At 44.0% G+C, this 27,031-nt stretch overlaps 1 protein-coding gene across 1 annotated transcript in view; it reads left to right on the forward strand.

Moving 5' to 3' along the window:
- RIOK1 (RIO kinase 1) overlaps window positions 1-27,031 on the forward strand; it is an 862,653-nt gene that overhangs the window by 368,717 nt on the left and 466,905 nt on the right. The window contains exon 8 of the mRNA XM_069613474.1: window positions 26,924-27,004. Within this exon, the coding sequence (XP_069469575.1) occupies window positions 26,924-27,004 (81 nt within the window). The remainder of the gene's footprint in view (window positions 1-26,923; window positions 27,005-27,031) is intronic.

Raw genomic sequence — 27,031 nt, forward strand, 5'->3', positions numbered from 1 at the left:
ATACATGTGCCTGGCAGGGCTAATTGAAATACCAGGTTAGTTAGCAGATAATGTTCACATATGCATTTTTTACTTCAAGGCTATTTATATACTGCATCAGAAGTGTACAAACCGGATTATGGTGGAATGTTGATGATGGTTCCAGAGTCTGAAAGCTACACAAAACTTTGTTTTAGGAAAGCTTTTCTTTTTGCAACTTTCTCTCCATAGTTTTCTATGGAACCCCATTCTTTTTGCTTTGTGTGTGTTTTTTTTTATTTATCCTGTCCTGAATTTTCTGTAGGGAAGTAAAGCATTCAGCTTCACTTCCTTTGCCTTTTGCTCATTTGTTATGGGGAATTAACTAGTTATTGCGACTCAGTACTGTGAGTCTTTGTTGCCCTTTTGAAAATGCTGTGTGCAGGGTTAAAAATACAAGAATTCAAAAGGAAAACAAAGTTTCCCAGTACTGATGGTCTGAAGGGACTGGTCAGTTTCCCCATACCATGTGAGCAAAAGGCAAGTGAAGCTGAAGGCTTTACTTCCCTTCAAAAATTGAGGACATGATCAGAAACAGAGCAACACGTACTATGTTGCAAAGGGGACTATGGAGGGACATTTGCAATAAGAAAGTCTTTCCTAACAGTAGGTGTTAAGGAAAGAGTCCCAGTTGGAGCACAATGGGGTGGGGAGATAGTTCTGTGGAAAAGAACAACGTTATGAGAAATGCAAAATACAAAGAGACTCTGCCACCTCTTTTGGGCTTGCTCTGCTAGCACTGCTGCCTATCAGGTGAAGTGCCCCGGAGTGGAATGCAGAGAGGTATGTAGATAAAAGTATGTTTGTGAACTTAAGGAGGTTTGCTAAGGGAACATGCCAAAAAAAGGTGCAGAGAGTAGAGGGAGAATACAGTTCCCAGGAGTCGTGGGGGCTGAAATGCAGGTCTGGCAGTATACCATATTTGGTATGCCTGACCTAAAGATGATACACTGCTTTGGAACCCTCATCTGTACTGCCCTAACTAGGCAAAGCATTAAATAGTGCAGGCTAATAGGAAGAGGGGAAATGCATGTGAGGGAGCTGGACCTGTGGAGTGGCAGTCAATACCACAACCTTGAATTCAGGGTGGAAGGCTCAACCGATCACTGCCATTGTTGAGAAAATGGTACCTTATACCATGGTATAAAAAAAGCAGAAATCAGCCAGTAGGGTGGGAGTTTAGACAGTATCTCAGATAGTTGCTGTGTTAGCTGCAAGAGCAGTAGAGAACAGGTTGCTAAGATAAATAACACAGACCCTGAAAGATGTTAGAGAGGTGCAAGGGGCCTGTTTGGGGCTATAACCCATAAACTGTCTGGAGCCAGGATATATTGAGAGAGAATATATTGATTAGCATACCGGAAACTATAACCTTGAAGACAAGCAAATTAATGTGTCGTTCATTATGTCGTCCCCTACCCTGTCTCGATGCTACAGAAACGGAAGGTGCACATCACTTATGGCATCTGACTCCTCCCCACCACAATACCACAGGTGTGAGAGACGGTACTCGCTGAGACAACCCTACCGACCCTACCCCGGAAGAATCACAGAGGAGCTGAATTTACAAGCTATGGAGGATATGAACATGCTGTGACCAAGATGACATAAGCAAAAGACGTCACTGCTGAACACTGACACGCGTAGGTGCGGTGGACACAAAACACATAGCCATCCACCATGAAGCTACATGAACAGTAGGTCAAATTGCATATAGACATGAAGAATATGCTTGCATCCAATGGGTTAGAGAACATGTACTCTATATACGCTTAAACGCAAGACGCACAAGAATACACATAACGCTTGCTTAATGCAGAAGTGTAACAAGAATGAGGGGCCATGCAAAACAAGACGGATGGAGCAGCCACTTTCAAGTGGATGGGAGACAACGAGAAGCCTCGAAGCTGCAGGGGGACCTGGTTCGCTGAGTTAGTAGAAAAGCCACATCTGAAGAGCTCAGAAAATAGGTGCACATGCCGTGCCAAGTTTAACTTGGAAGGAAAGTTTTGGATCGACACCTAAGAGAACAGATGGTACCAGTTTGCATACATGGGGCACATTCCTCTTAGATTGAGCAAGGAAACAAATAATGCTGGAAGGTCATATTCCGATAGCTTAGGCTTAATATTAGGGAGAAAGTAGCTCGCACAAGTCTCTAGAGGCCAAGACCGGTAAAGACACCTGCATTAATAAGGGCTAAAATCCTAATAAATGCAGAGCAGAAAAATGCAAAATGTAGTCTCCACACATGTGACCTACAGTTTGGAGGATAATGTCTATTAATTAGATTCAAGGACAGACGGGCTAAGACCTTCGTTCCCATCCAGTTCTGGGGACAAAAGCTACAAGGTAGTGCAATGTTGAAAGTGAAGTGTCCTGGCTTGTGGCCTAGAGAATCAGAAAGTTACCTTATTGGGAAAAGTAGCACCTTGGTGCCGTTCTCACCAAACCCTATTGTTGCTCATGTGCTGGTAACCTTCCAAAGTGCCAAGACTGAGAAATACAGCACTGACCAATCCCTACCCACCTTTGACGCTCATCAATAAATGTTGCAGAGGCCAATAGTAATGTACCATCTATTTCCATGCCACCTCAAACCTCAGCAAACAAGTCAATTCACCCGCCTCTGCCACTGCCTACACAGGCAAACTGATAAGAGCATACAGACCTTTGCTTTCCTCAGAAAGTTGCCTCATTTGCCAGAGCTCTCATATGTTCCAAATTGGACTATTGCAATGGTCTGTACTTGGGCGCCAACAAAATGATAATGAACAAACTTCAGACTCTGCAGAACAATGCCCTCAGAGCTGCCCTAAACATACCCAGAAATGAACATATTTCAGCAACTAGGAAACACAAATGGCCCTCCATAAACGAAAAGATTGAACTTAAGACACTGTCTCACTTTCAAAGCACTGAACCACACAGCCCCCCCTGTCTCTGAAAAATTCACAAGGAGTTCTTCTACTCGAACCACCAGATCCACTGACTCCTGTCTAACGGTCCCAAGGTACAACCTTAAAAGGTCTGGAGGCTCTAGTTTTCCGGTTCTAGCCTCCCCACTTTGGAACTCCCTCCCTTCTGATATCAGAGCCATACAAAGATTTGACATCTTCAGGAGAAGTGTTATATCCTGGATACTCAGCAAAAACGAACCCACTGCCACCCAGCTCCACATGACCTCATCCAAGCGCACTCCGCAAACGCTTACCTGCCTGTATTGCCCTGTCTTCCTTTACAATGATCGATGTACTATGAGCTATGTACGTTTCCATTACAACGATGTATGTGCCATAAGCTATGTACTATCTGTATGCCTTGCATATGTTCACATGTATGAAAAGCGCTCAGATACCCCAGGTCAGGCGTGCTATATAAATAAAATAAACAAACAAACATGTTTTCACTTGTATGGGTTTAGTAGGTGGTCCCAGGCGGCGCTACCAGATAGAATGCAGCCAATGAACGTGCTAACCCCTATGGAATGTATATCTATTTGATTCCCCTAACCAGTCCCTTCACACCTTAGGTTTCTGTAATCATAAAGACAATGACGCATCAGTTGTGATAGAATTCTCACTTTTAAACCATTGTCAAGCTTGGAGTCACCCGAGAGCGTGGAGATTCTGTCCCTGTTTTAAACGGGTTTTGTTAAATAAAACAGGTCTTTGTCAATTATTTTTACTCTTACATTTTTGGGCATGGGGATTTCCCCTGGCCTGTCCTTTTGCTTACCCAGGGATTTTTCACCCTACTTTCACAACCTCGATCCTGGCGGGAGTCTTCAGATCACCAGAGTTAAGAGTGTGTATGAAGCAGTGTCACCCGGCTGAGTGTAGAGGTTGGCGGGTACTGGTGACTGTTAGATGCTAAAGAGCTTTTAGTAGACTGAAGTGACCCTTGGCTGGTTTGCAAACAATAACTGCAGCTTGAAAGGTACCCAGGCAGGGGGGGTAAATCCTCTCCATACTGTTCGGATGACCCCTAAGTAAGAGTGTGCAATGAAGAGTTCTTGTCCCGTTAGGTAAGTGCTACAAGGACCCCAGGGCAAGCTAGTATCACCCTGAGGTCTTGCCCTGCTTGGAGTGTTTTCCCAAGTCACTACCTGAGGTAGGATTTAAAAAAGGCCTTCCTAAAGTTAGCAAGGTTATTCACAACCCCACTCTCTTAAGTAGCATTGACCAAGCAGCAAGGCTGAACTAAGGAGGAAGGGGGCACTGTTGAGTAGTACAGCTAACTCCTAGTAGAACTGATTACGAAAAGACCCACACATGTAAGTTATACAAATAACTAAGTTATTACTGTCCTACACTAAGGCACACTTTAAATATCTCAAAGTAGGTACTTTAGCATATAAATACCACTCACAGTTGGGTAAACTACATTGGTTAGCACACTATTTTCTAATCAGTTATTCACTCAATAAATGCATTCACTAAAGTAGGGAGAACAGATATTGAGCACATATTAACACATAGGCCTTATAATTATAAGCACCATATACTACAACCTCAGAAGTCCAGCCCTAGCCTGCACCAAATCTTGTATCTGTCTTGTGTCTTCTGTGTCCCAAAATGTTCCTGAGGGAGGAGGTGAGTATCCAGGAGGTACAGTACTGACGTTCAGTGACATCCGAATTAGGAACTTAAGGGTCTGAAGTCAAAAGGAGGAGCAGCTACCAGAAGTTCACAAAGATGACACACATAAGTACGGATCCAGATGTCACCATACTGGGACAGCCCTGTAGAGCGCTAAGCTAAGCATCACTGTATGCTTGTGGGTAGGGGTGTGCGGTTCAAGAGATATAAGTATCTGATGATTCTGAATACCTAGAAAGGTAGTAACAGTCCTAGGTGACAAATAATTGCTGGAAAAAGAAAGCCTCACCAGTGTGGTCGCCATGCAGGGTCCTCAGGTCACAGGTTGCCGGGCGTTCACCGCAAGTCATCTTTAGGTTCCTCTGGAAACCTCGGACTGTAGGATGGACAGTCAGATTCTGTTCCAGGAGTGACCCTCACGGAGACCTTCACGGATGCACTTCTTGCATTGACCAGGGATGGAGTCGGGAGGGACTCGACAACTCAGCAGTTGAACTATTGTCTGCTGTAGGCTTGTCTCCTAATGGAGTGCAGCACCATGAATTTCCAGAGTCCAAGCAGAGCGCCACGAGTTCCAGCTGTTTTTCCAGCCGGAAGTCCTTGCAATGATAAACAGCTGGTTCCACGCCTGCAGAGAAAATGCAAAGATGCACGCTCCGATGACCGAAAACTGTTGATATAGCTTGAGCAGGACAGGTTACTGGTTGGTCCCACCAGTTTTAGTGAGGAAGGCACCTCCCAGAGATCTTCCCTAGCGTCGTAAATGTTGAGGTTTGCAACTCAGTTGTATTGGCTGAGCCATTGCTGGTTTCTTCAGCAGTCCTAGAGCATCCCTTGCTCATCGTTGTCTTCAGATCTCTTCAGCTTCAGTAGTCGGCTTGACTCCTGGGCCCGCTTGTCTGTTTTTATCCAGAAAATGGGCTGGGGCGACTCCAGCCCTACAATAATGACACTTTGCACATTCAAACTTGGTGGTGGCTGTCAAATAGTGGACAGCTACCTTCTCATAATCTGCTCAGCAACATCCAAGCACCTGGAGGAATGTGACCTGCGGGCAGACAGCCTACTCCTCTCTCCCTGCCAGCACATAAACAAAGGAGAGCTGTTGCAGGCTTGTTGCAAGAAGCCCACCAAGATGCATGAAGAAAGAGAGCCCTCCCACTCCTGGAAAGGAAGAAGGGCAGCTAACAAAGGACAGGCCATCTTGAACAGGACTTAAAACAAGAATGGGGGTAATTTTTAGTATATAGTCCTCCTTGGTGCATTATCACGAATCTGAAAGCAGCCTGGGACAATCCATCTAAAGGTTTGTCAAAAAGTAACAACTCCCAGCGCCCTGTTGAGGGTGATAGGAAGAATGCTCATAAATATGCTCATTCCCTTCAGCTTAGAGTCCCCCAGCAACTTTGCTGGATTTTGAGGACTTGATTTGTTTTAGCTGGAGAGAGTGTGTGCCTTTTTCCCCACACTCTCATGTATTTTGATGTGTGTTTTACTCTTGTGTTCTTTGATTGTGGAGTTTTAGACAACTCCATAGGCATCATCTTTTCATGTGCGTTATACAGCACCCTCAGTGCAGTAACACAGAGAGGCCTTTTAGGCTGTCCCAAGGTTTAAATACCTTCTATGGGATAAACTACTTTTCCACCAGAGAATTTAAAGTTAAATTGACTTTACTAGTCTTTTTAAATTCCTAGACCCAGCACACACTATCTTACAATAGAGTGCTGGAGGGATTACCTAGTATTCCCTGTGTCTAGAAACTTATATAGCAGCCAAATGCTACCCTTTCCTCTCGAAATGGCTGGTGGCAGTGGTTTTCCAACAAACTACCATGATTTTTCCCGACTACGAACACTGGTAGCGTTAAATCAAGATGGTGGCTGTGCCCCCTTGTAAAAACAGGTCCCCGTCTTCTTTTTCGCCGATTCTGTTTGGAAAGGTCCTTCTAGAGTTTGTCTCTGCGTGCCAAACTAGGTTTGGGCCCTTTGTCATACGCCTTTGCGGGCTTCAGGACTGAAGACCGCCTCTGGCGCCTGAGTGTCTTGGGTGGGCAGGAATTGAGGGAGGTGCCTGATCCCTGTGCTTAGTCTCATAGGAGACCCAAATGCACTCTGGCATGATTGGCTTGCTTACTGTCCGGCAAGGACAGCCACCCTTCTAGGTGAGTGGCAGCTAGGCTGGAATGAATGGGAGAAAACTATTTAAAAGGCGAGTCTCTTGGCTTGGAAGGCAGAGTCAACCACTGGAACGAAAGAACCGAAAGACGAGCTGGAAGAGGACAGCTGCTGCAACTCCTGGACCGTTGGTTTGCCCGGTGAAGCCCTGCTCCAGGTCCAAATCGCCAAGTTCTTCTTGACAGTGTAGCCCTTCAAGGACGACTTCTTCCTTTGAGTTGGTGGGACCAATCAACTTGTAAGCCACCTGGATACCAGTCTCGGAGCTCATTGTATTTTCCTCAGACTGCTGCAGGAAACCGAATAGCCAGGGAGAAGGACACTAGTTTGTGTGCTTGAAGACAGCTACCGAATCTAAGAATTGCCAGTTTGCCAGCTTTGTGGCCAGTCCCCGTGCACTGCAGGAGTCCCCGATGACCTCCCTTTTGTGCCCACGACTGAGGATCAGGAACAGCAAGATCTGCAGGAACTGCCAGGAACAGAAGTCTTCAGCTGCATCCTTTTCTTCAATCTAGGGTACTGTGAAAACCTGACCGAGAGAATTTACCTCTCACTGCAAAAGCGCGTGAAACTTTGCCAACTTGCAGGCCTAGTCCGCTTGTGACCCGACATATAACTCTTTCTTCTGAGAACTACTTCAGAGAACGGTGGCAAAGGTCTTCCCACACTGGTACCTTCATAAGAACAAAAGTAAAGACAGCAGTTCATTGAAGGTGAGACTTTTTTATATCTCAAAATCAATTTTATTTTAATGTAGTTTAATGTGTTCTAGTTCCAAGGAATCTTTTACATATAAATACATCATACAATACATAATTCATTCAACACATTAAACGCTTAAGTCAACAGTGAATATTTAACAATAATTAATCTCTCATGAATGTATAATCATATGACAAATCCAAAACATTACAAACATTTATAACAAAACTGAATTTAGCTATTCAGATTAATATGGTGAATGAAGCGACATGGTTTGAACACTTTACTAACCTATTCACCAAGAACACGGATAGCCGCTACGTAGATCCAAAGCAATCGGAAGCATGGGAGATTACAATTGAGAAAGAAGATATTCTCGACAACATTAAACGGCTAAGTTCATCTAGGGCACCCGGCCCTGATGGCCTCACAAACTATTCTTTGAAACTACATCCTGATGCATGGGCTGAGTTCTGTTTTGTTTTATTTAAAAACATCATCGAAGAAAAAAGAATTCCTACATCGTGGAAAAGAGCCATTATTGTTCCCATTTTCAAGAAGGGATCGCGAACAGATCTGAAAAATTACAGACCGATAGCCCTCATGGACGTTGTTGGAAAGATCTTCGCAACCCAACTACTAGCAAAATTGACTCAGTGGATAAAGGCTGTAGGTCTAGCCGACCCTCGCCAAACTGGCTTCTCTAAAGGAGTTGGCTGCGGGTTGAATATTATGATCATCAACTTGATGAAAATGGAGGCGATCAGAACAAAATCAAAAGTTTATATGGCCTTTGTGGACCTAGCACATGCCTTTGACGGAATTGATCAAGAGTTATTATGGTCCAAACTTAGCAAATGGGGTTGCCCCTGGAGTTTGCTTGCGGCAATTAAACAACTATATACTGACACTACCATTACAGTTAGGCTCGACGCACAAGGATCACTAACTGATCAAATTAAAACATCGCGAGGAGTAAAGCAGGGTTGTCCTCTTGGTGCAACCTTGTTTAATGCCTTTATCTCAGATATCGGAAATGCGTTCGAAACAACCAGATCCTTTGCACCAAAATTGAACAGAATAAAAATTGATTACATTTTATATGCTGACGACATTGTGCTCATGGACCTTACTCCGATTGGGCTACAGAGGAAACTACGAGCTCTTAAAGAGTATACCGATGCAAATGGTCTTGAGATAAATCCATCTAAATCCGAGGTACTTATATTGCAAAATCTAGTTGGAGCAACTAACAAAAGAAAATTCAACTGGAAATTGGAGAATCAACCGATAACACTTGTAAAGGAAATCCAATATCTCGGTGTAACCATAAATTCCAGTATACAAGATGCAAACATGATTAAGAAAATTCTGCGGAAATGTAATTCATTAACAGCACAAGGAGTCGTACTTAACAAAAAGTACGGGAAATTCATCTTGAAACCGGTCATCGCATTTTATAACTTAAAGGTCATTCCGGCCTTGATCTTTGGTGTAGAAGCCATGTTTGGTTGTCCAGCTGAGACTTGGTCTTGGTGTGAGAACTTCTTCTGGGGAAAGGTACTATCATTGCCGAGGGGGACCCCAACAGCTTGTATTCGCTACGAACTCGGATTAACCTCAATCAATGCAAAGGTAATGTGGAACATGCTGTCAATCTACAGGAAGGTCTTGGGAGCAGATGATCTACCACAATATAGAATCCTCCGAAGTGATGATGGTTCATCTAAAGCATCTGTTCTCCAAATGTGGAAACAATTTGGCAAGAACATCCTTACCAAGCTACAAACTGACCAAGATACACTTCTACAGGACCCAGTTGCCGTTAAAAAAAAACTGTGGGAGCAAGATTGGTGTGAAAATCAAGACAAAAGAGAAACACACAGATGCATGAAGGAAAATGCAACGGAAGAAAGGGCTTATAACACCTTGCCAAAATACCTCCAATTATTTCCTTGCTACAAAAGAAGATCATATTATCTTAAATTTCGGATGAACTTGTACAAAACTAAATCAATTCTAAAGATACAAAGCGAAAATAAAGACGCTGTTGAGGATTGCAGATTTTGTAAAAAAAAGAAAGAAACGCTCAAACATTTAGTCCTCTTTTGTGAAGATCTAAGAGGTCTAAGAACGGCCTTCCTAGGATCTGAAATCCAAAAGAGGCCGACCTTAGATGGGGAAGATTGGTGGAATGAGTTTTCAGTAGGCGTAGACTTCAAACTTGTTATTCCTTTAACATTATTTCTAGAGAAATTGGAACTGCAAATGCTACAGTCACTTGTTATGTAGCACATACAGATATTAGAACAACTAGAAAGAAAACAATCTATCTACCTCTCTAGAATCACTCGAATAATTGAGTCACTAATTTAACCTTAGTACTGGATGTCCAGGACTTAATCAGGTGTCTATGGACTTAGCCCACATGCATGCTGGTTGTTTTGTACCTTCTTTTGTCTCTTTTTCCCTTCCTCTGCTTCTACGCATTTTCTTTTTCTTCTTTCTTTCACTACTTTTAAATCTAAGCTGAAGGTCTGAGTTTGAAATATATTTTAAAAAGTACTTGGTTTTTAAAAGTTCGTAACGAACTAAAATAAAAAATTTAAAAAAAAAAAAAAAAACTGAATTTAAAAATCTAATAGCAATACTAATAGCAGTTTCCATTAAATTTAAAATCTGTTGTCAAAATCCCTTTAATGATAAAGAATCCACATTCCATACAAATTTACCAAACGGTTCACTTTGAATTCCAGACAATGATGAACATTGAATCAATAAGTGTTTAGGGTTTCAATGACGTTATTACAATGGTGGCAGGTTCTCTCTCCTCTTTCAAAAGGCCAGCTCTCCAACCTAAAACATCCGTAGTTGGATAAAGATTCAATTTAAACCTTAAAATTGAATTCCTAAAATCACGTGATGGATGTTTAATCAAGTAAGGTGCAAAAGTATTGAAAGTTTTAATATCCCATCTAAAATGCTCACACATAATATTGTTCCAATGTATGCCTATTCAATATCCAGTCTGCCTCAAAGCATTTGTTTTTAATTGCTCCTTCTCTTCTGATTAATCAAATCCCTCTTAGCAATATGTCACAACTTGTTAGCCATTGGAGTAACTCCTTAGCAAACATAAAGATAAATCCTCCTGAAGCATGACAAACAAACTTCAAGAAGGAGGAGACAAGACTTTTCCATACACTTGCAACAGCCTCCAGCTAGAACGTGCCAGATGTAAAACCAGGCTCAATTCTTTCCTTATAGCCACTATAGGAACACGTTGAGGTAAGACAAGAATTTTCCTCCAATTCAACTCTTGAAATTCCGACCCACACATCAATTTAGGAGTTTGTTTTTGATGATAGAGCCGCAAAGCCAGAGTAAATGAAAACCGGTAAAATTGTTTATCAAACTGGTAATGCTGTACTGCAGCAGCCAAATAGCCGGCCCTAGCAGCACTATTAATCGCATGCTTCATCGGCGAAGAATAGATAGTAGTGCCCAAATAACGAAAACTATTTACTACCTCCAGCTTTTTGTCATCAATAAGCCAGTTAAAGTTGTTCCTCCAAGAGGATCTTCCAGATGGTCTAAGAACCAATATTTGTGATTTATCAGAGTTTAATCTCAATCCCGAATCAGACAAATGTTCAAGGCCATCAATGACCTTTGCAAATCTATTGGTGTTTGATTGCATAAAAAAATATCGTCGACATAGATCAGATAATGCATACAAATCCTTCCCAATTTTAGGCGAGTTAGCTTGCACCTTCTTTAAAACCTGCCCCACATCACAAATGTACATGCTAAATAAACAAGCATTGGCAATGCCAAGAGTTTGGTCTTTGACAAAACGGTTGCATTTGCCAATGCTTTTTTAACAGGACTTCAGTGAAGGGCACACAGAGTGCTTATAAATCCAGAGCCTGAAAGCAGACGCGTAAAAACATTATTACACCAGTAGTGAGTTTACAACTCCAGTTAAGTAATGAACTCTCAGAATGCTTTGAAAAATCACTGGCAGGCACTTGAGAGCAAAGTTTGATTAAAGTGAGCTCAAAGAGTTGGTGTTAGTTTGATTTTATTCAACGTGCGCCATTCAGATCCACTTAGTTGAACAAGCGTATGAGGGTTTGCTGTGACTGGGTAAGCACAGAGAAAGGTAATTTGCATAACAAATAAAGAAATCGGCCTTCTTAACACAGCAAGAAAATGACCCCACAATTAGAATACAGTTCCTGTTTTTCTTAAGTCGAAAGAATTTGCCTGCGGGCATGTATTACCCAACTCGGCTTAGAAATGACAGAGAATCACACAAAGGTCGTGGTCCAGAGCGTGGGCAGAGCTATAACAAGAGCCCAAACAAAGCGTGACTACAATATCATTGGCATATTGCTTCAGTTCAGCACAAAATTTGATGATTGCAAGCTCTAAAAGCAGCACCGATCTGTGTTTGAATAACATTTTCATATGCTTGTTCAAATAAAGTATATATCATATGTTTTAAGAATGTTAAAAGCACTCCATGCAGGCTCGTTGTTCACTAGAGAAAAAGGAACACACAAAGATAAACTCGGAGGATGAAAGAAGTGCTTCAGTGGTAAGACTGAGCTGACAAGTACAGTCTCCTTATATTTTGTCAGGTGTTTACTGCATTTGGTGACAGCAAACCCAGACGAACCGATTGATTGATCGAGTACAGATCGTGATGGATTATTTACTGCTTAAAAGGCACCTCAGACCTTAACGCGATCATCCCTCAGTTCACATGTTTTTTGTTCTGCTATCCCCACTATGAGTGTGTGGAAACAGATTGACAGGGGAGTAAAGTGCAAATCTAACAACCAACATAACAGGGACCACAAACTAGTTGCCCAAGATCACACCTAGTAGGGTAACATTGATACTAGACCGCAGTTCTGTTGATTTCAATGCAGTCCCATCCTCTGAGCACAATCCAAGGCGTTTGGGGTTCCTATAAACACTTCCAGCTAACAAAGGGCTGCCACCTCTTAGAGTAACCCCCACCTCAACAGGGTGTTCTGAGATGCTGCCTAAATACTACATTTTTGGCAGGAGAATGTCTCCATCAAGTAGGCGTGGCAGAATGTCAGCATATCTGTTCTAGATACCATCTAAAAGTGAGTGATGAGATTATCCCTAATACTACCCGTAACCGTGGGACTCGCGGATGCTTACGGCAGAACAGCAGTATATGGGGTTTCGGAAAGAGAAGAAAAGAAGAATCACAGCAATAGTACTAGTAAGCAAAGCATCAGATGCGCTGGATGGCTGTGCATGCCTGGCAGGGGGGACTCATGTAAGCTTCTCGAAAGAGCATACTGGGGGTGGGGGAGGTGGCAAGCTCTCGCATGCTACCCAGCAAAGTATTATTCCAATGTGATTCACAGTTTATTGTGCTTTTTCAAAGATGTCTTGGATCTTAAGTACTGCTGCGAAATGTAGCTTCATTATTCTAGACAAAAGAAACAGGTAAAACAAGGCAAAAGGCAAAACAAGGCTCCAATCTTGCCACTGCAGGTCTGCACCTCCTGCATTCTCTTTTTTCATAACAACCACTTTTCTGAATTGCCTTACCGTGTCTTTCCCACATGTTTCCCTTTTTTCTAAAATAAGTCTTAGGTACAGCATTTGGAAAACTGTGAAATGCGACACTGCATGCAGCGCTCGTCTCTTGGATCTCTGTTCTTACTGTGATGTCGGGCAGGTGTTGGTGGTGGCACCCGACATGAATGATGGGCCTGACTAGGTCAGATGGGGCAGCGCTTCGCTGCGCACAAAGGAACACACGACCACTTGTGAAGCTGCGTAAATCCCAGACTGGCCAGTTCCGGTGATGCCTTTATTTCCACTATCCCCGCCCCTGACACGTGACCCGGACTCACTCCGGCACATGACTCCACATTCCTCCCCAACTTGGAATGTTATTTTAACAATGACATATCACAACAGGTGTAGTCTATTCTAGTCTCTCAGATTCTATCTGGGCAGGCTCACCTGCTGGTAGATTCCATCTACAACGTACCCCTGGAGGCAGCACAATGGTTTTGGCCTCTCCCGCAGGTGGTTTCGGGGGTGGCTCCTCTCAGGATCGTCTGCCAGAGGGCTCTCGGGCCGAATATCATTGGCCTTGTGGTCGACATGGTGATCTGGTTTCTTCACTTGCGGCTCTTGGGCTTTCTTCCCATAGCTCGGGCGGTACTTTCCTGAAGTGTGAAATGTTCCTCGTCACTGTCTCGCTTCCCCTGGTGGCAGTGATCATGCTGTGATTCGCAGTACTGACTGTCCAGGGTTAGAATGTGAAATTCAGGGACATCTTCTTGGGCGTGGCTCGGTTCTTGACTATGACTGTGTCTCCGGGTGCTAGTTCCCTGTGGCTGGCCCGTCGAGTGATGCTCTCCTGTTCGTTTAGTTTGGTTCTCCTGGCGTCTATGGCTGGCAGGGTCTGGCTTAGGTGCTACCCACCTTGGATGTACGGGGAGCTCCGCTTGTATGGGTACCCCAAACATGAGTGCTGCAGGGCTGATTCTTGTCGAGGAGTGTGCAGTCTGCCTGTTGGTCCTCAGGAAGCGACATATTGCCTTTAGCCAGGAGTGTCCTTGTTCCTTTGCGATGCGGATGACTTTGTTGAGTGATCCCATGAATCGTTCTGCATCGCCGTTTGCTTGTGGCCTTCCTGGGGTGATCCGCTTGTGTCGTACGTTAAGATCCTCGAAAAATTGCCATAGCTCCTGGCAGGTGAAAGGTGGTCCGTTGTCGCTTTTGATTTTTGATGGGATTCCATGTATTGCAAATATTTTCTCCATTGCTAGAGTCATGGTCTCAGCGTTGGTTGACGCCACATGTTCAACTTCAGGATACCGGCTGAACTCGTCGACCAGGACGAGTAGGTAGCCTTCTCCTGCAATTGTGCAGTAATCGATGCTGACGGCTTCCCACCGTTTGCTGCTTCTCGGGGCACTGATGATGGGCTCTGGGTTCTCGGCTCTCCTGGTGGCTTGGCAGGCTGCACAGGACCCCACGAGATCCATCACTCGCTGCATGTTGGGCATCCACATCCTGGATTTTAGGTATGCCGTTGTTTTCACAATGCCTTGGTGCCCGCTGTGGGCTAGTTTGAGAGCCCTTTCTTCTAGTGATGCGGGCAACACGATTCGGTGGCCTTTGAGTATTACCCCTTCGGGGGCTACTGTAAATTTGTGGTGGATCCCGAACAGTGTTTGAAGTTTCACTTGGGGGGATGTGGTGCGCTGAACCATGGAGGTCAGGAAGTTCTTCCAGTTCCCTGACTGGATGGCGAGGGTGGTGTGGGTCAAAATGGCGTCAGCCTCCGTCTCGTGGGCTATCTCTTGCAGGGTCAGGGCACACATGTTTGTCTGTCTCCATCGCGTGGCGTTCGTCTTGATCTGTGGCAGGTCATGGGTGGCGAGACAGGTTATCGGCTGGGTTATCCGCCCCCGCTCGGTTCTCTACCTCTGTTGTATGGCTGGAGTTGTAGCATCCACTTTTCAATGCATGCTGGGGGATGTGGCGCTGATCCTCTGAATATTGGAATGAGTGGTTTGTGGTCAGAGAACACTTTTGCTTGTTTGCCCAGCAGGTAGACTTTGAAGTGTCTGCATCCCCACAGGATTGCGAGGGCCTTCTTTTCTATGTGCACGTAATTTTGTTCAGTTCTGGTTAGCGCACGACTGGCAAAAGCGATGGGGTGTATGTTCCTGACGTTGTCAGTTTGGGTAAGCACAGCCCGTAGGCCGACTGGGCTGGCATCGACTAGGAGTTCAGTGTGTCTCTCAATGTCAAAGAATGCCATCGTTGTGGAGGCAGTTAGTGTCTTTGATTCGCTGGAAAGATTGTTGGTGAGTGGGCGACCACTCACATTTGTGGTCCTTTTTTGTTAGTTCGCGGAGGGGACTTGCAATGGTGGCAAGGTCTGGGATGCACCTTGCGCAGAACGTTGCCATTCCCTTGAAGCTCCTTACTTCTGTGGCGGATTGCAGGGCCTTGGTGCTCTTGATGTCGTTGACTGTCGCAGGATCCAGCGACACCCCTTTTGCGTTAAAGATGTATCAGAAGAAGCATAGTAGTTATTTTCCAAATTCGCACTTTTCAGCGTTTAGGGTCAGTCCGGCTTCTTCTAGTCTGTGTAGGACCGCCGCGAGGTGCTTGAGGTGTTCCTTTTCGTTGGATGCATATACAATGATGTCATGTTTTTTGTCCCAGGCCAGTGAGAACTTTCCGGATCTCGTGCTAAAATACTATAGCTACTGATGATATTCTGAAATTTAACCGCTTGTAGCGTCTCAGTCCGAGGTGGGAGGAGAACGTGGTGATGTATCTCGACTCCTTGGCTAGTTTGAGTTGGTGGTAACCAGACCTAAGGTTGAGCTTGCTGAATATTGTTGCCCCTGTTAGGTCGACAATGAGTTCATCTATTGTTGGTGTAATGTGGTGTTCCCTCGCTATGGGTGCGTTGGGGAGCCTCATGTCTATACAGATTCGTACTGCGTTGGGTTGTTTGGGCTTTTTCACGACTACCATGGGGGATACCCACGGGGCTGGTCCTGAGGTCTTCTCTATTATGCCAGCCTTTTCTAGTTTGTCCAGTTCTTTCTCCACTGCCTCTCTCATGTGGAATGGTACTCGGCAATGGCGCACAGCTTTTGGTTCGATGGTAGGGTCAATGTGGAGTTTGATAGACCTGCCACTCAGGCACCCGATGCCTTGGAATACCTTGTGAAGTTGTTCTAACAGGTCATCGATTTCCGTGTGTTGGACGCTGAAGGCAAATTGAATTAATCCCTGCTTTTCTGCGGTTCTGCAGCTTAGTAGTGTTTCGCAGCCAGCGTCGATGATGTAGACTCGTGCTCGGCACATGGTGGTGTTGTGGGAGAAGTCCGATTTGAATGACCCTTGCACCGGCAGGGGTTTCTTGCAGCCGTATGCATATAGTCCAACTTTTCTTTCTTGGAGTTTGGGCCTTCGGTGGAGTTTGTCGAATGCTGATACTGGCATCACGTTAACGGTTGCGCCAGTGTCTATGACTACTCGCAGTGGCTTTCCGTCGGACACGACAGTGCATGATGGCCTCTTCCGTTGTCTGGACCGTTGCGGTTCGACGGCAGAGATGAGGTGTACGCGATGTATTCTTTTGCTGGGTTTCCTTAGTTTTTCCTTGTCCCGTCTGTCGGGGGATGCGCTGTCCTCACTGTCATCGCTTTCGCTTGTGTCCGGTGACCTCTGTGTGTGGTCTACAGCTCTCGCCCTACTTTTCTTGCTTGGTTGGCGAGATGTTCCTCGGGGCGCAAACTTCTTTCGGCGTTCTTGTGTCTGCCACAGTATTTGCTCTCGGTCGCTTCTGGTTGGTGGATTTAGGCAGACTGCTGCATAGTGGTTGAGGCGGTTGCACTTGCGGCACATTGATCCCCATGCGGGGCAAGGTTCTCCTCTATGCCATGGGCCACCGCACCATTTGCATGCGTTGTCTCTTCCTTGCGACGTTTGGGGCTTGGAGGTGTTTCCGCTTGCTTTGTTCTCGGGTGTTCTGGTGCCTCGATATGGCTGCGATGTCCTCTGTTGGCTTGGGGTTGTCGAGCGGGAGCCGTTGGATTGCCGCCTCGATTACCGCTCCCTGGTCCTCTGTTTGTTCGCAAAGACGCGTCATTTCAAGAATTCGGGATAGGTGTACGTTTATCTCCAATAGGATAGCCCTCCTCAGTTTTTTCAGATGAAATCCCGTTTATTATTTGGAGACGGATGACAAACTCTTCGTTGGGGAACACGCAGCCGACTGCCATTTCGCGTAGACAGGCATGGAATTTGTCCACTGTTTCATTTTCTCGCTGTCTGGCCATGCAGAAATGAAAACGTTCATAGTCAGAATTGAGGTCGGGCCTGAACATGTTAGTGAGTGCGTTCTTAGCAGCATCATAGTTGTCCCCGTCTCCGCGGTCTGGGATGGCGTTGAATAGGCATAACGCTGCTGCACCGATGTTGAGCAGGAGGAACGTGCGCTTCTTCTTTGCTATTGTGATTTCCCTTGCGTCAAGGTGCATTTCAAACTGCTGCAGCCAGATTTCCCAGCAAATGGCTGCTCCCGTGGTGAAAGGGTCAAAAGGCAGCATGAGTGTGGTGAGCACTGGGTCGGGGTGATCTGGTTTGGCACTCCTCCCTGCTGACGGGCTCGCACTAGCTCTCGAGGGGCTTGTTTCGGCGCTGGCCATGGTTTTCGTGAGAGATGGGCGTCCCCTAATACAGTGGGTGCAGCCACGGGTGATAGCGGGGGCTGCACCCTTCCTTGGGTGAGAGCGGCTCTATCTAGTCCCAGGGTTGTCCCTGGTCCCTGGATTGCACTCAACAGTGTCCTGAAGTTAATGCCTTTGGGTGCTCGACTTAATATTTATTGTCTACAGTGCTGTGGATGAGAATAGGCCTTCCGGCGTGTTCATGTTCCTTATGGAATGTTGGGGATGTGAGAGTGAGCTCCGCTTCCTCTTCTGTTCTGCGGGGCCGCTTTGGAATGTTGGGGGTGTGAAACTGAGTCTCTGCTTCCGCGCGTATTGATAGGCGGCCCAGTGGGAAACTGGTAGGCCTCATAGAGTGTTGGGCCTGAAGTCACAGCTTTTTTTTTTCTGTCCCCCTGCATGCAGATCTGCGGCTTGTGCTGCGAGCGTGCAGGGCTCTGACACTGATCCTCGTCGCCAGTGTGATGTCGGGCAGGTGTTGGTGGTGGAACCCGACATGAATGATGGGCCTGACTAGGCCAGATGGTGCAGCGCTTCGCTGCGCACAAAGGAACACACGACCATTCGTGAAGCTGCGTAAACCCCGGACTGGCGCTTTCACGCCAGTTCTGGTGATGCCTTTATTTCCAATATCCCCACCCCTGACAGGTGACCCGGACTCACTCCAGCATGTGACACCACACTTACGAGCTGGGAATCACAGGAAAACGTTATTTTTGGTTTGTTAATGTTCTGCTTTGAAATTAGGGTTTATGCGTGCCAGCCACATCGTAACATATCAACATGTTGGCTTCCTGAGGATCCTGAACTAGTTTGCATTGCACCGCAGAGATAGATTTGATTTTCGATCTAGACATTTCAAATGTGTCTATGCACACGCAGAAGGACTTTCCTGTGGTGTATGTCACACTGCAGTGGAATTAGCTGCTTATGAAGTTATTTTCGGCAACTTGCGTGAAAGAGGTTGTGTTGTCTCAGTGTTTATGATGCCGGTATTTCTTGAAATATGGCATGGCCGCCCCCTCTAAATCCCCACTTGGGCTGCGCAATGAATCCTTCCATCAGGCTTTCTTTCTCCTCATTTGATCTGAGAGAGTGCCCCTTAGAGAGCAGCCTGCACATACAGTAGGCACTGTATTTTAAGACTGCCCCCACACTACCACACTGAAACCCATTCTTGGGAAACAGAGGCTAGCTCTGGCCCCACACTGCTGGGTTAAATAGACAGAAACTTGGATGTGGTAGCTGCGATTGTACGACGCGGTTGCAAATTAAAAAGAGCAGTTTGTGCCCGGAGTTGGTGTTGTTTTTGTGTCATGAGAGCACACACAGCCACCTGTTATGGCGACAGTAGTCCTAGTACGTACAGTCCTCGTAGCAGTACTCCTGCCGGCACATCAGCCACTCTCACACAAAGACCACTCCGCGCGCCATCCCAGTCAGCACTATGAGGCTGGAGGACCTGCACATTCCTGACATGCCCTGAGACATGCAACCCAATCACAACTCAAAAACCAAGTCTTAAGGGCCTACGCAAAAATAAATAAATAAGCAAAACCACTCACGCACTTGCAATAAAGCACAAATTGAACCTAAAGAATTAAGTTAAACGAAAATATAACCCCAGAAATAATAAAAACATGGTGAACATGATTATTTATACAATACAAAGAAAATCACACAATTAATTGAAGGTAAAACAAGCATATAAAAGTGAATAATATCAATTATTATACTTTAGCGATTTTAAAAATTATTATATACATGAGATGCATGGTATCTTGCCCATTCAAAGATGGCCGCTAGTTTTGGCTTGTTTCCAGAGAGCTTCCTTAGAGACAGCCATCCAAGATGGCTGCCTCCATGTAAGAGCTCACAAAAACTCAGAATTCCGAGATGGGTGGGATTAGCCATAGGAATTACATTGGTTAGGGGCAGGGAATGGGCGAGATTACAACTATGTATCCCTCCTCAAAGGTCATCTCCATTGGAAAAGCATTACAAACCTTCATTCAAAGCCCATATTTGAAGCTCTTATTTTAATGACAATAGTTTTGGCTTTAAAGGTAGCGCTTTGAGTGCCACCTAATAGCTCAAACTAAAAGGGCTAGTACACAACCCTGGCACAAGCCCAGGTGAGTATCAATCCATCTCGAATAAGACCGCTTATTATCTATCCTCCCCTTAACTTTAGTATTATCGTGCAAAGCCTCCCAAATACTCACTAAAGCAGCAGGACTCCCCAGTGCTAACCATTTCTGCCACAACCTGGATCTAATTACACAGTCAAAGGACTGTGTTAAGTCTAGAAATGCCAAATAGATAGGCTGTTTAGTAAACTTATAGACCACAAATGAAGCAACAAGTTGTTTAGAGATGTCCCAACTTCTTTTTTTTAAATCCTGCTTGGAAAACATCTATACAGCGGCACTATTCACCCAATTCTTTTAATTTTGTTATTTTGTATTGTGTTTTAGCCATACATGAAAACATACCTAGACAACAAAACTACTAAGTACTAACAAATCATAAAATAACAGAACAATATATGGTATAGTATTGTTGCCTTAAGGAAAACATGATCATACAAAATACTAAAAAAGACTTTAGCATATTCTGCATTTCAGCATCAGGGAAAAAGTTAAGAAAAGAAAGGGAAGGGAAAAGATAAACAAAACATAAACAATCATATCGGTTCACGAAAAGGGGGAAGAAAAATAACAAAAGTAGAGAAAAAACCCAATTCTGCAGCTCCCTCAAAAGTAGGGTTGCAAAGATTTTCTTGCTGAATTTAATAATGAAATTGGGTGGTAGTTTGATGGCTGAACGCGACAACCCCACTTATAAATTAAAATAACTGCTCCTTTGAAAGAGGACATGATCGCCTGTTTCGTCAAGATATTATTTTTTTATTTTAAAATGTTTTTATTCGCATTTCAAAAATACATTTAATGTCATTGCGATAGCTCTTTTGGCCAGCACACAAAACATGTCCATGAATTTGACAATGTGCTTAATTTTGCCTATTCGCGGGTAGTCCCCAAGTAAGCGTTAATTCGGCGCCCATTCATATTGGGTCAATCCCGCTCTTTTGCAAGCTTGGTCAATTTTGACCCAGAAGTGTTGTATCTTTGGGCAGCTCCAGAACATATGTGCCATTCCCGCGTCGTTCAAGCTGCACCGGGGGAATAGCGGGGTCGAGGATCTGCTGAACTTGGCCATTCTGCTCGGGGTCATGTATGTTCTGTTCTGTGTAGAACATTTAGTTGGATTAGCCTGAATCTTGCGTTTCTTGACACTTCTCTGGGATACTGTAAGATTCTTTCCCATTCCTTTTCGGTTATGCTTGTTCCCAAGTCTATTTCCCATGAGTTCTTTAGGGTATCACTTTTGGGGTTGGGTCTGTCCGTGAGTTGGGCATATAACCTGGAGGTTGGTTTCCAACCGTTTCCAGGTTGTGCATTAGGGTTAGGGTTGGGTTTGCTTCGGGTTTCCCTGGCCATTCGCTCCATTTCAGTTTTGCCACCCCTCTGATTTTTCGGTAACGTAGGTATTGGCCTTTGGGTAGTCCTTTGTTCATTTTCATGGATTCGAACTCTCTGAAGGCATTTTCTTCGTATACGTCTCCCCAGGTGTAGATGCCATATCTTTCCCATAGTCTTATGAGTGTCAGTTCCTCTCTGTTGGAGCAAACGTCGGCGGTCAATGGTGTTTCTGCAGAGTATGGATTCTCAATCTTAAGCAACCTCATTGTCCTGTCCCACACTCTACAGCCCAACTGAATAAGCAGGGGAATCTTCTCTTGAGTGTTTCCATCGGACCCAGAGGATTTACTTCAGGCGTACCACGGCTATTAACTGGCTAAGGAGATCAGTCTCCTAGGTGGACTCCTCTGCGAGCCATTTGTTCACGAAAGTAAGCTGGGCAGCCGGGAAGTATCTCTCTTGGTCCGGGAGCTGGACACAACCTGCCCCATATGGTACCATCAATGTGTCTAGAGAGAGCTTGTTCGTCACGATATTAAATAATCCCAATATCCTAGATCATAACCGTGGATTAGATTTTAATTGTGTAGAGGAGCAGCCTCTGCCCCACTATTTTTTATGACGGACAAGTAAATATGGTAGTTGGGGCAACTAAGCTGCCCTTATTTAAGGCCAATACAATGGATATAGGGGACACCGGATATATTTATTTAAGGGTAACCTAGAACATGAAGGTATGCTTACATTGTGCACAACAATAATTATCACAGAATATACATTTCGGATGTAGAATATAGGTTAGGAAAAGATAGCCATTGTATTACAGATGGCTGTAGACCTCAGAATCCCATGAAGGTTTAAAAGTGATGTGTGCAGAAAAGGAAATATGTTGGGCAGAAAGCCAAGGTACAGTGAGATGACAGAAATAAATAGCAGGATATGCGGTTTTCTGTGGTGTAACTCCTAAAATGAAGCTGGCATAAGAGACTAGAAATTGACCAATGAAAAACTAGACAGTCTATTTCTGTCTTGAAGAATAGTGTGCTAAAAAGTCTGACGACGTCATTTCTGGGAACTTATTTATGTACAGCTTTAATGTTGCAACATGTGTCGATGATTCAGAAAATGTGGGAAACTGCCTAGTCTTGCTAATTTGCATAACAAGTCAAGTGTTTCAGAAGTAGTTTACGTCCAATTGAAATCAAGTGATGTTTGACCTTTTAGTAAAATGGCCAATTAAAGCTCACAAAAAAATAAGATTTATATTAGCATAAGATTATTGTGCAATGCTATATTTTCAATAAAAGTGTATTTAAAATTGACAGACTTTGAGTCCTTGCCTTGCTAACTGACCAACTATGGCCTGTGTAATGGCTCCCCCCGGCTGAGAATAAAAACGTTTTGCACAATCTTGTCTCTTAAGGGGCTTTTATTGAATTACGACTAGGTTAGCGCCTCCTTAACAATGTGTCGTTGGACAACCCTTTGGGTCCAGGAGCATCAGAGGATTTGCACTTCATACTAGCGCTGTATATTGACATTAAGTTCAGGAGTATGCCATTGGACACAGGACATTAAGATTATTAAAAATCAACGCTCTCCACATACATGCAAATTTAGTCATAAAATAGTCCTCCCGCAGAACTGCTGTAATTGGTTATGCCTGGAGGGAATCCTGTAGTAAAGGGGGTTTAATCAGTGCCCAAAAGGCATTAGCATCCCGAACTTCCAAACATTGCAGCATTTTTTTCGGCATCCTTCAAGGCCACCAGGTATCTGTGCGACTGTAGCCAATTATTTTATTCTTTTTTTTAAGGCACACATCTGAGCCTTTGAACTGCCTGACAAGCTTAGCTTCCTTACATTTATCCTCAGCTCTTTCTTTTTCCTATGAACCGAATGAGTGTGAGCCTTTTTCCCCAGCATTCAACTTTTTTTCTGTAGTTGGTACTCTAAGTATTGCCTGTAATGTTGTTGCAGACCCATAAGGATCAAGCAAAACCAAATGTTCCTTATAGCAACATTGTACTACAGATGAGTTAAAGTGAGCAGTCATTGTCGGGCACCAAATAACAGCGCAATATCTAGGTCTAATCTCAACAAATGAGAACCTACCCTCCCCACTAACACTAAAAGCAATCCCTGCTATAGACTGGGCTAATAAACTATGGTCACTATAAGAGCATCTGACAACATTTAAATTAAGACACCAATTGTTCAAGTACGTAGAAACAAATATATAATTATATTTGATTTTGTGCCAGATCCATACCATGTAAATTAAGGGGGACAGCCGCCGGCCACACTTCCTTTCAAAAGTGAAGGGTCCCAAGCCCCCATCACAGATCTTATTTTCAAGCAATGCTCCTTGGATTTAGGGGAGGCATGCCATCCCAATTCAGAACTATAGTACATTGGATCCATACATTCGCTGTTAAAATTTCCTAAAATAATAATCAAAGCACCCTTATCTGGAATCTGCAACACAAAAAGTTTAGATACATTGTTCAAAACATTCCAATTCAACAGATCTCAGATTAAAATATACATTCATGTGTAGTCATGTTTTAGAAATATCAATCTTCCAACCACTGGAACGTAACCATTATAATGTCCTTCAGTGCAGTATTCAACTTCTGCGTCGTAAAGCCCAAGCCAATTTTAACTGTACAGAGTATCCCACCATATGGTAGACCCCATTTTCCCCGGCAAGCCTTTTCAAATCAAATTTCGTAACCATCGATTATAGGCTGATGCCAGGTTTCTTGCAAGCATATAATGAAGAACTTTTTTTTATAGAGACCAGACTGGTTACATAAATTAATGCGTCTCTTTGTATTCCAGGAGGCATCAAGTACTGACTTTCTTCATATGGTTCCATATGTTTCTTTCTTTTCCCCATGTAGTGCATTCAAAATGAAAACCCATTCATACGCCGATTTTTTTTCTTTTTTTTAGAAGATGGTTGTATCAAGGGATTTTAACCCACCCGACCACTAGAAGCCCCCGAGTTGACTTAAATTACAAAGGGTTTAGAAAGATCAAATTCTTCGGCCTCTTGGTTTTGCCCAACATTCCCTTCATACTCCAAAGCCTCCACATGGCCCAAGGATCCAAATACATCATATTTCATGAACAAAAATGCAGCAGCTTCTGACAAAATCACATTCCTCACCATCCTCAAATGAAGATGTACTGTGACAATATCAATAGTTATCCAAAATAAACTACACTTGTGCAATATCCTGGGTAGAAATTAATCTCAGGCCGGGTACTGTAAAGAGAGCAATAGGACTTGGTGTTTGCTTAAGGGACTTCCTTCAGTGTTCCTAAAGAGTCATTCCAAAAATAAGATATTCGTGGTCAATGGTAAGTCCGATGATTTACATTGAACCCCCTGATGCAATAATTTGGCACCACTTTGCATATTGGGGGCTCTTTGACTGTATCTTACCTTTTCCATCCCATTTTTTACCTCCCCTTCATTAGACATCCGAAATTCCTTTAATAGCCTTTTCCTCTTCTCTTCAACGGTCAAAGAAATCGGAAAGGACTGAGGTATATGACTTTTAACCAAGGTCACCAAGTCCTTAACTGGCTCAGTGCAATCTACCGCCACATGTACAGCCCCACTTGATTGCGTCGTCCCCACCGACTGCAAAACCTTTATTAGTGAACTCACTAAATCCACATTCAGCCCTGTTGCCTCTTTCTCCCGGGAACTCTCCAAGGAGTAGGTTGTCAGTAAGCTTAAATCTGATAGGCTTTCCTTCTCATTTACAAGCTTAAAAAAATGGCTAATATTCTTACCAGTTGTTTGAGATAAGTATTTGGTTTTACATTTGGACTTCATTGGTGAGCATAAAATTGCACTTGCATCGTTAACTCCCTTCACTAGCAATAATGCCTCTGATTTACAAGGAATAGCACCCAATGTATTTTTCTTGGAAGCACACAACACAACACTTTACATAAAGGGCCCAAGTCTGGCTGGGCTTTTAAGTTGCAGAGACACTTCTGCGACCCTTTATTGCGGTATTTGGGCAGATTTTTAAATGTTTGATTTCTTTCCCATATTAGCACCAGTTGCAGAACTACATTTCTTCGAAGATACCAGAACATTAGTTTCAGGCACTACAGACTCTACATTAGGGACAACAACCTTAACCATAGATACCAAAGTAGAATTAGGCATCAGTAATTCATCCCCTTCCAAATTCAGCAAACCCTGCTCACAGTCCCTCATCACTTTGCTAACTACTTTAGTATTTTCTTCAATTAACCCAAGAGCATTAGGTAAATGACCCATGTGCACCAGTGTAGATCGAGGGGCACAAACCAAACCTGTGCCTTTACAACAACAGCTATTATTAACTTTGCTTGAAGCTGTTATATACCCTTCCACCAAGTTGCCCGCAACTCTCTAATCTCAAAGTTCATAGTGTCATAACCCTTGTCCATTGTGTGCATGACGTGTGAAAGGTCCAGAAAAGGAAATGCTTCCACAATCTGTTCAACTGACTTATTGTCCATATGACTATTGAAATTACCCATACCATCCCCATTAGAACTATTTACAGGCTCGGGAAAACCTAATCGGGAACAAGCCGATTCCACAGTCCCCCAGTGTAACCAGGCCCCAAACAATTCTTGCACCCTAGCCAGGTCTTCAAGTAGGACTGGTGAACATTCCCTGTCATATGGCACAAAAGTCCTTTGGAGGGCAACCCCGACACCCGTATCTAGAAAGGACTCCACATGGCGTGTCCCCCTTGCCAATAGACCTCCCGAGGGATCCAATGTGCCTGGAAGGTGTGTTCCCTTCCGCATTGTTCCCAATAACGGCTGAAGAGCATGCAGACATGTTATTGCACTCCAATATTGGTTAACTACGTAAAGCATTAACCATTTCATCTGTGGCTGTCAGTTAAGTGCAGTACAATACCGATTAAAGTTAAGGTTGCAAGTAAGTGCTATCGCTCCATGCGGCAGTGGAGAATTTAAGCAAACTCCTCTGTGCTCGGCAAGCTGTGGGACCACCTCCAACAATGGACATAGAAGAAATCCACTGCAGGCTACTGCTGTACCAGTGATCTGTGCAGGCACTGCAGCCCACTTTCCACCACTTCTCCTTCAAAATCAATGAACAAATCCCATTCAGGTGTAGTGCTGGGAGGCTCAGGACGGAGAGGGTAAGATTTGCAAAAAGGAAATCTCCCTAACAAGCAGTATCATACTGATAGAAATGCAGCATCTGCTTAAGCCAACTGCTACATATAGTAATGAACCATGCTTGGCCATTTTAAGCACTGTGAAAGAATTTGTTATTTGAAGGACACATTCAAGTAAGACGAACCTGGTAGTTGTGTTGGTTAGGGTACTAGACAGGACATCAACGCTTTTGAGACTAGGTCAACATAACCAACCTTCTTTGCTCCTCCATGCTAACCTTAGTTGATACAACCTCCCCTCTTGTATTGTTCTTTCTGCATAGCCTTGTAACTCTCCCCTGTGGAATAAACAAAGGTGTTGAACCAATAATTGTTTTGAGTGTTTGACGCTTGGTACAGTCTTACTTTTTTTTTTTCTCTTGTAGTTTGATATGGTTTTGGTGAGTTCAAAACCTTTACGTATAAAGATGCACATTTAAATTAGTGCTTTCTTTTTTTCAGATTTCGCCATGGATACTGCAAAGGAAACCCAAGGAAAATGGTGAAAACCTGGGCAGAAAAAGAAATGAGAAACTTAATTCGGTGAATAATGTTATTAAAGTTTTTCAC

This window comes from Ambystoma mexicanum, chromosome 5p (genome assembly GCF_040938575.1).
Source record: "Ambystoma mexicanum isolate Mex_15411 chromosome 5p, UKY_AmexF1_1, whole genome shotgun sequence".
Classification (NCBI taxonomy): domain Eukaryota; kingdom Metazoa; phylum Chordata; class Amphibia; order Caudata; family Ambystomatidae; genus Ambystoma; species Ambystoma mexicanum.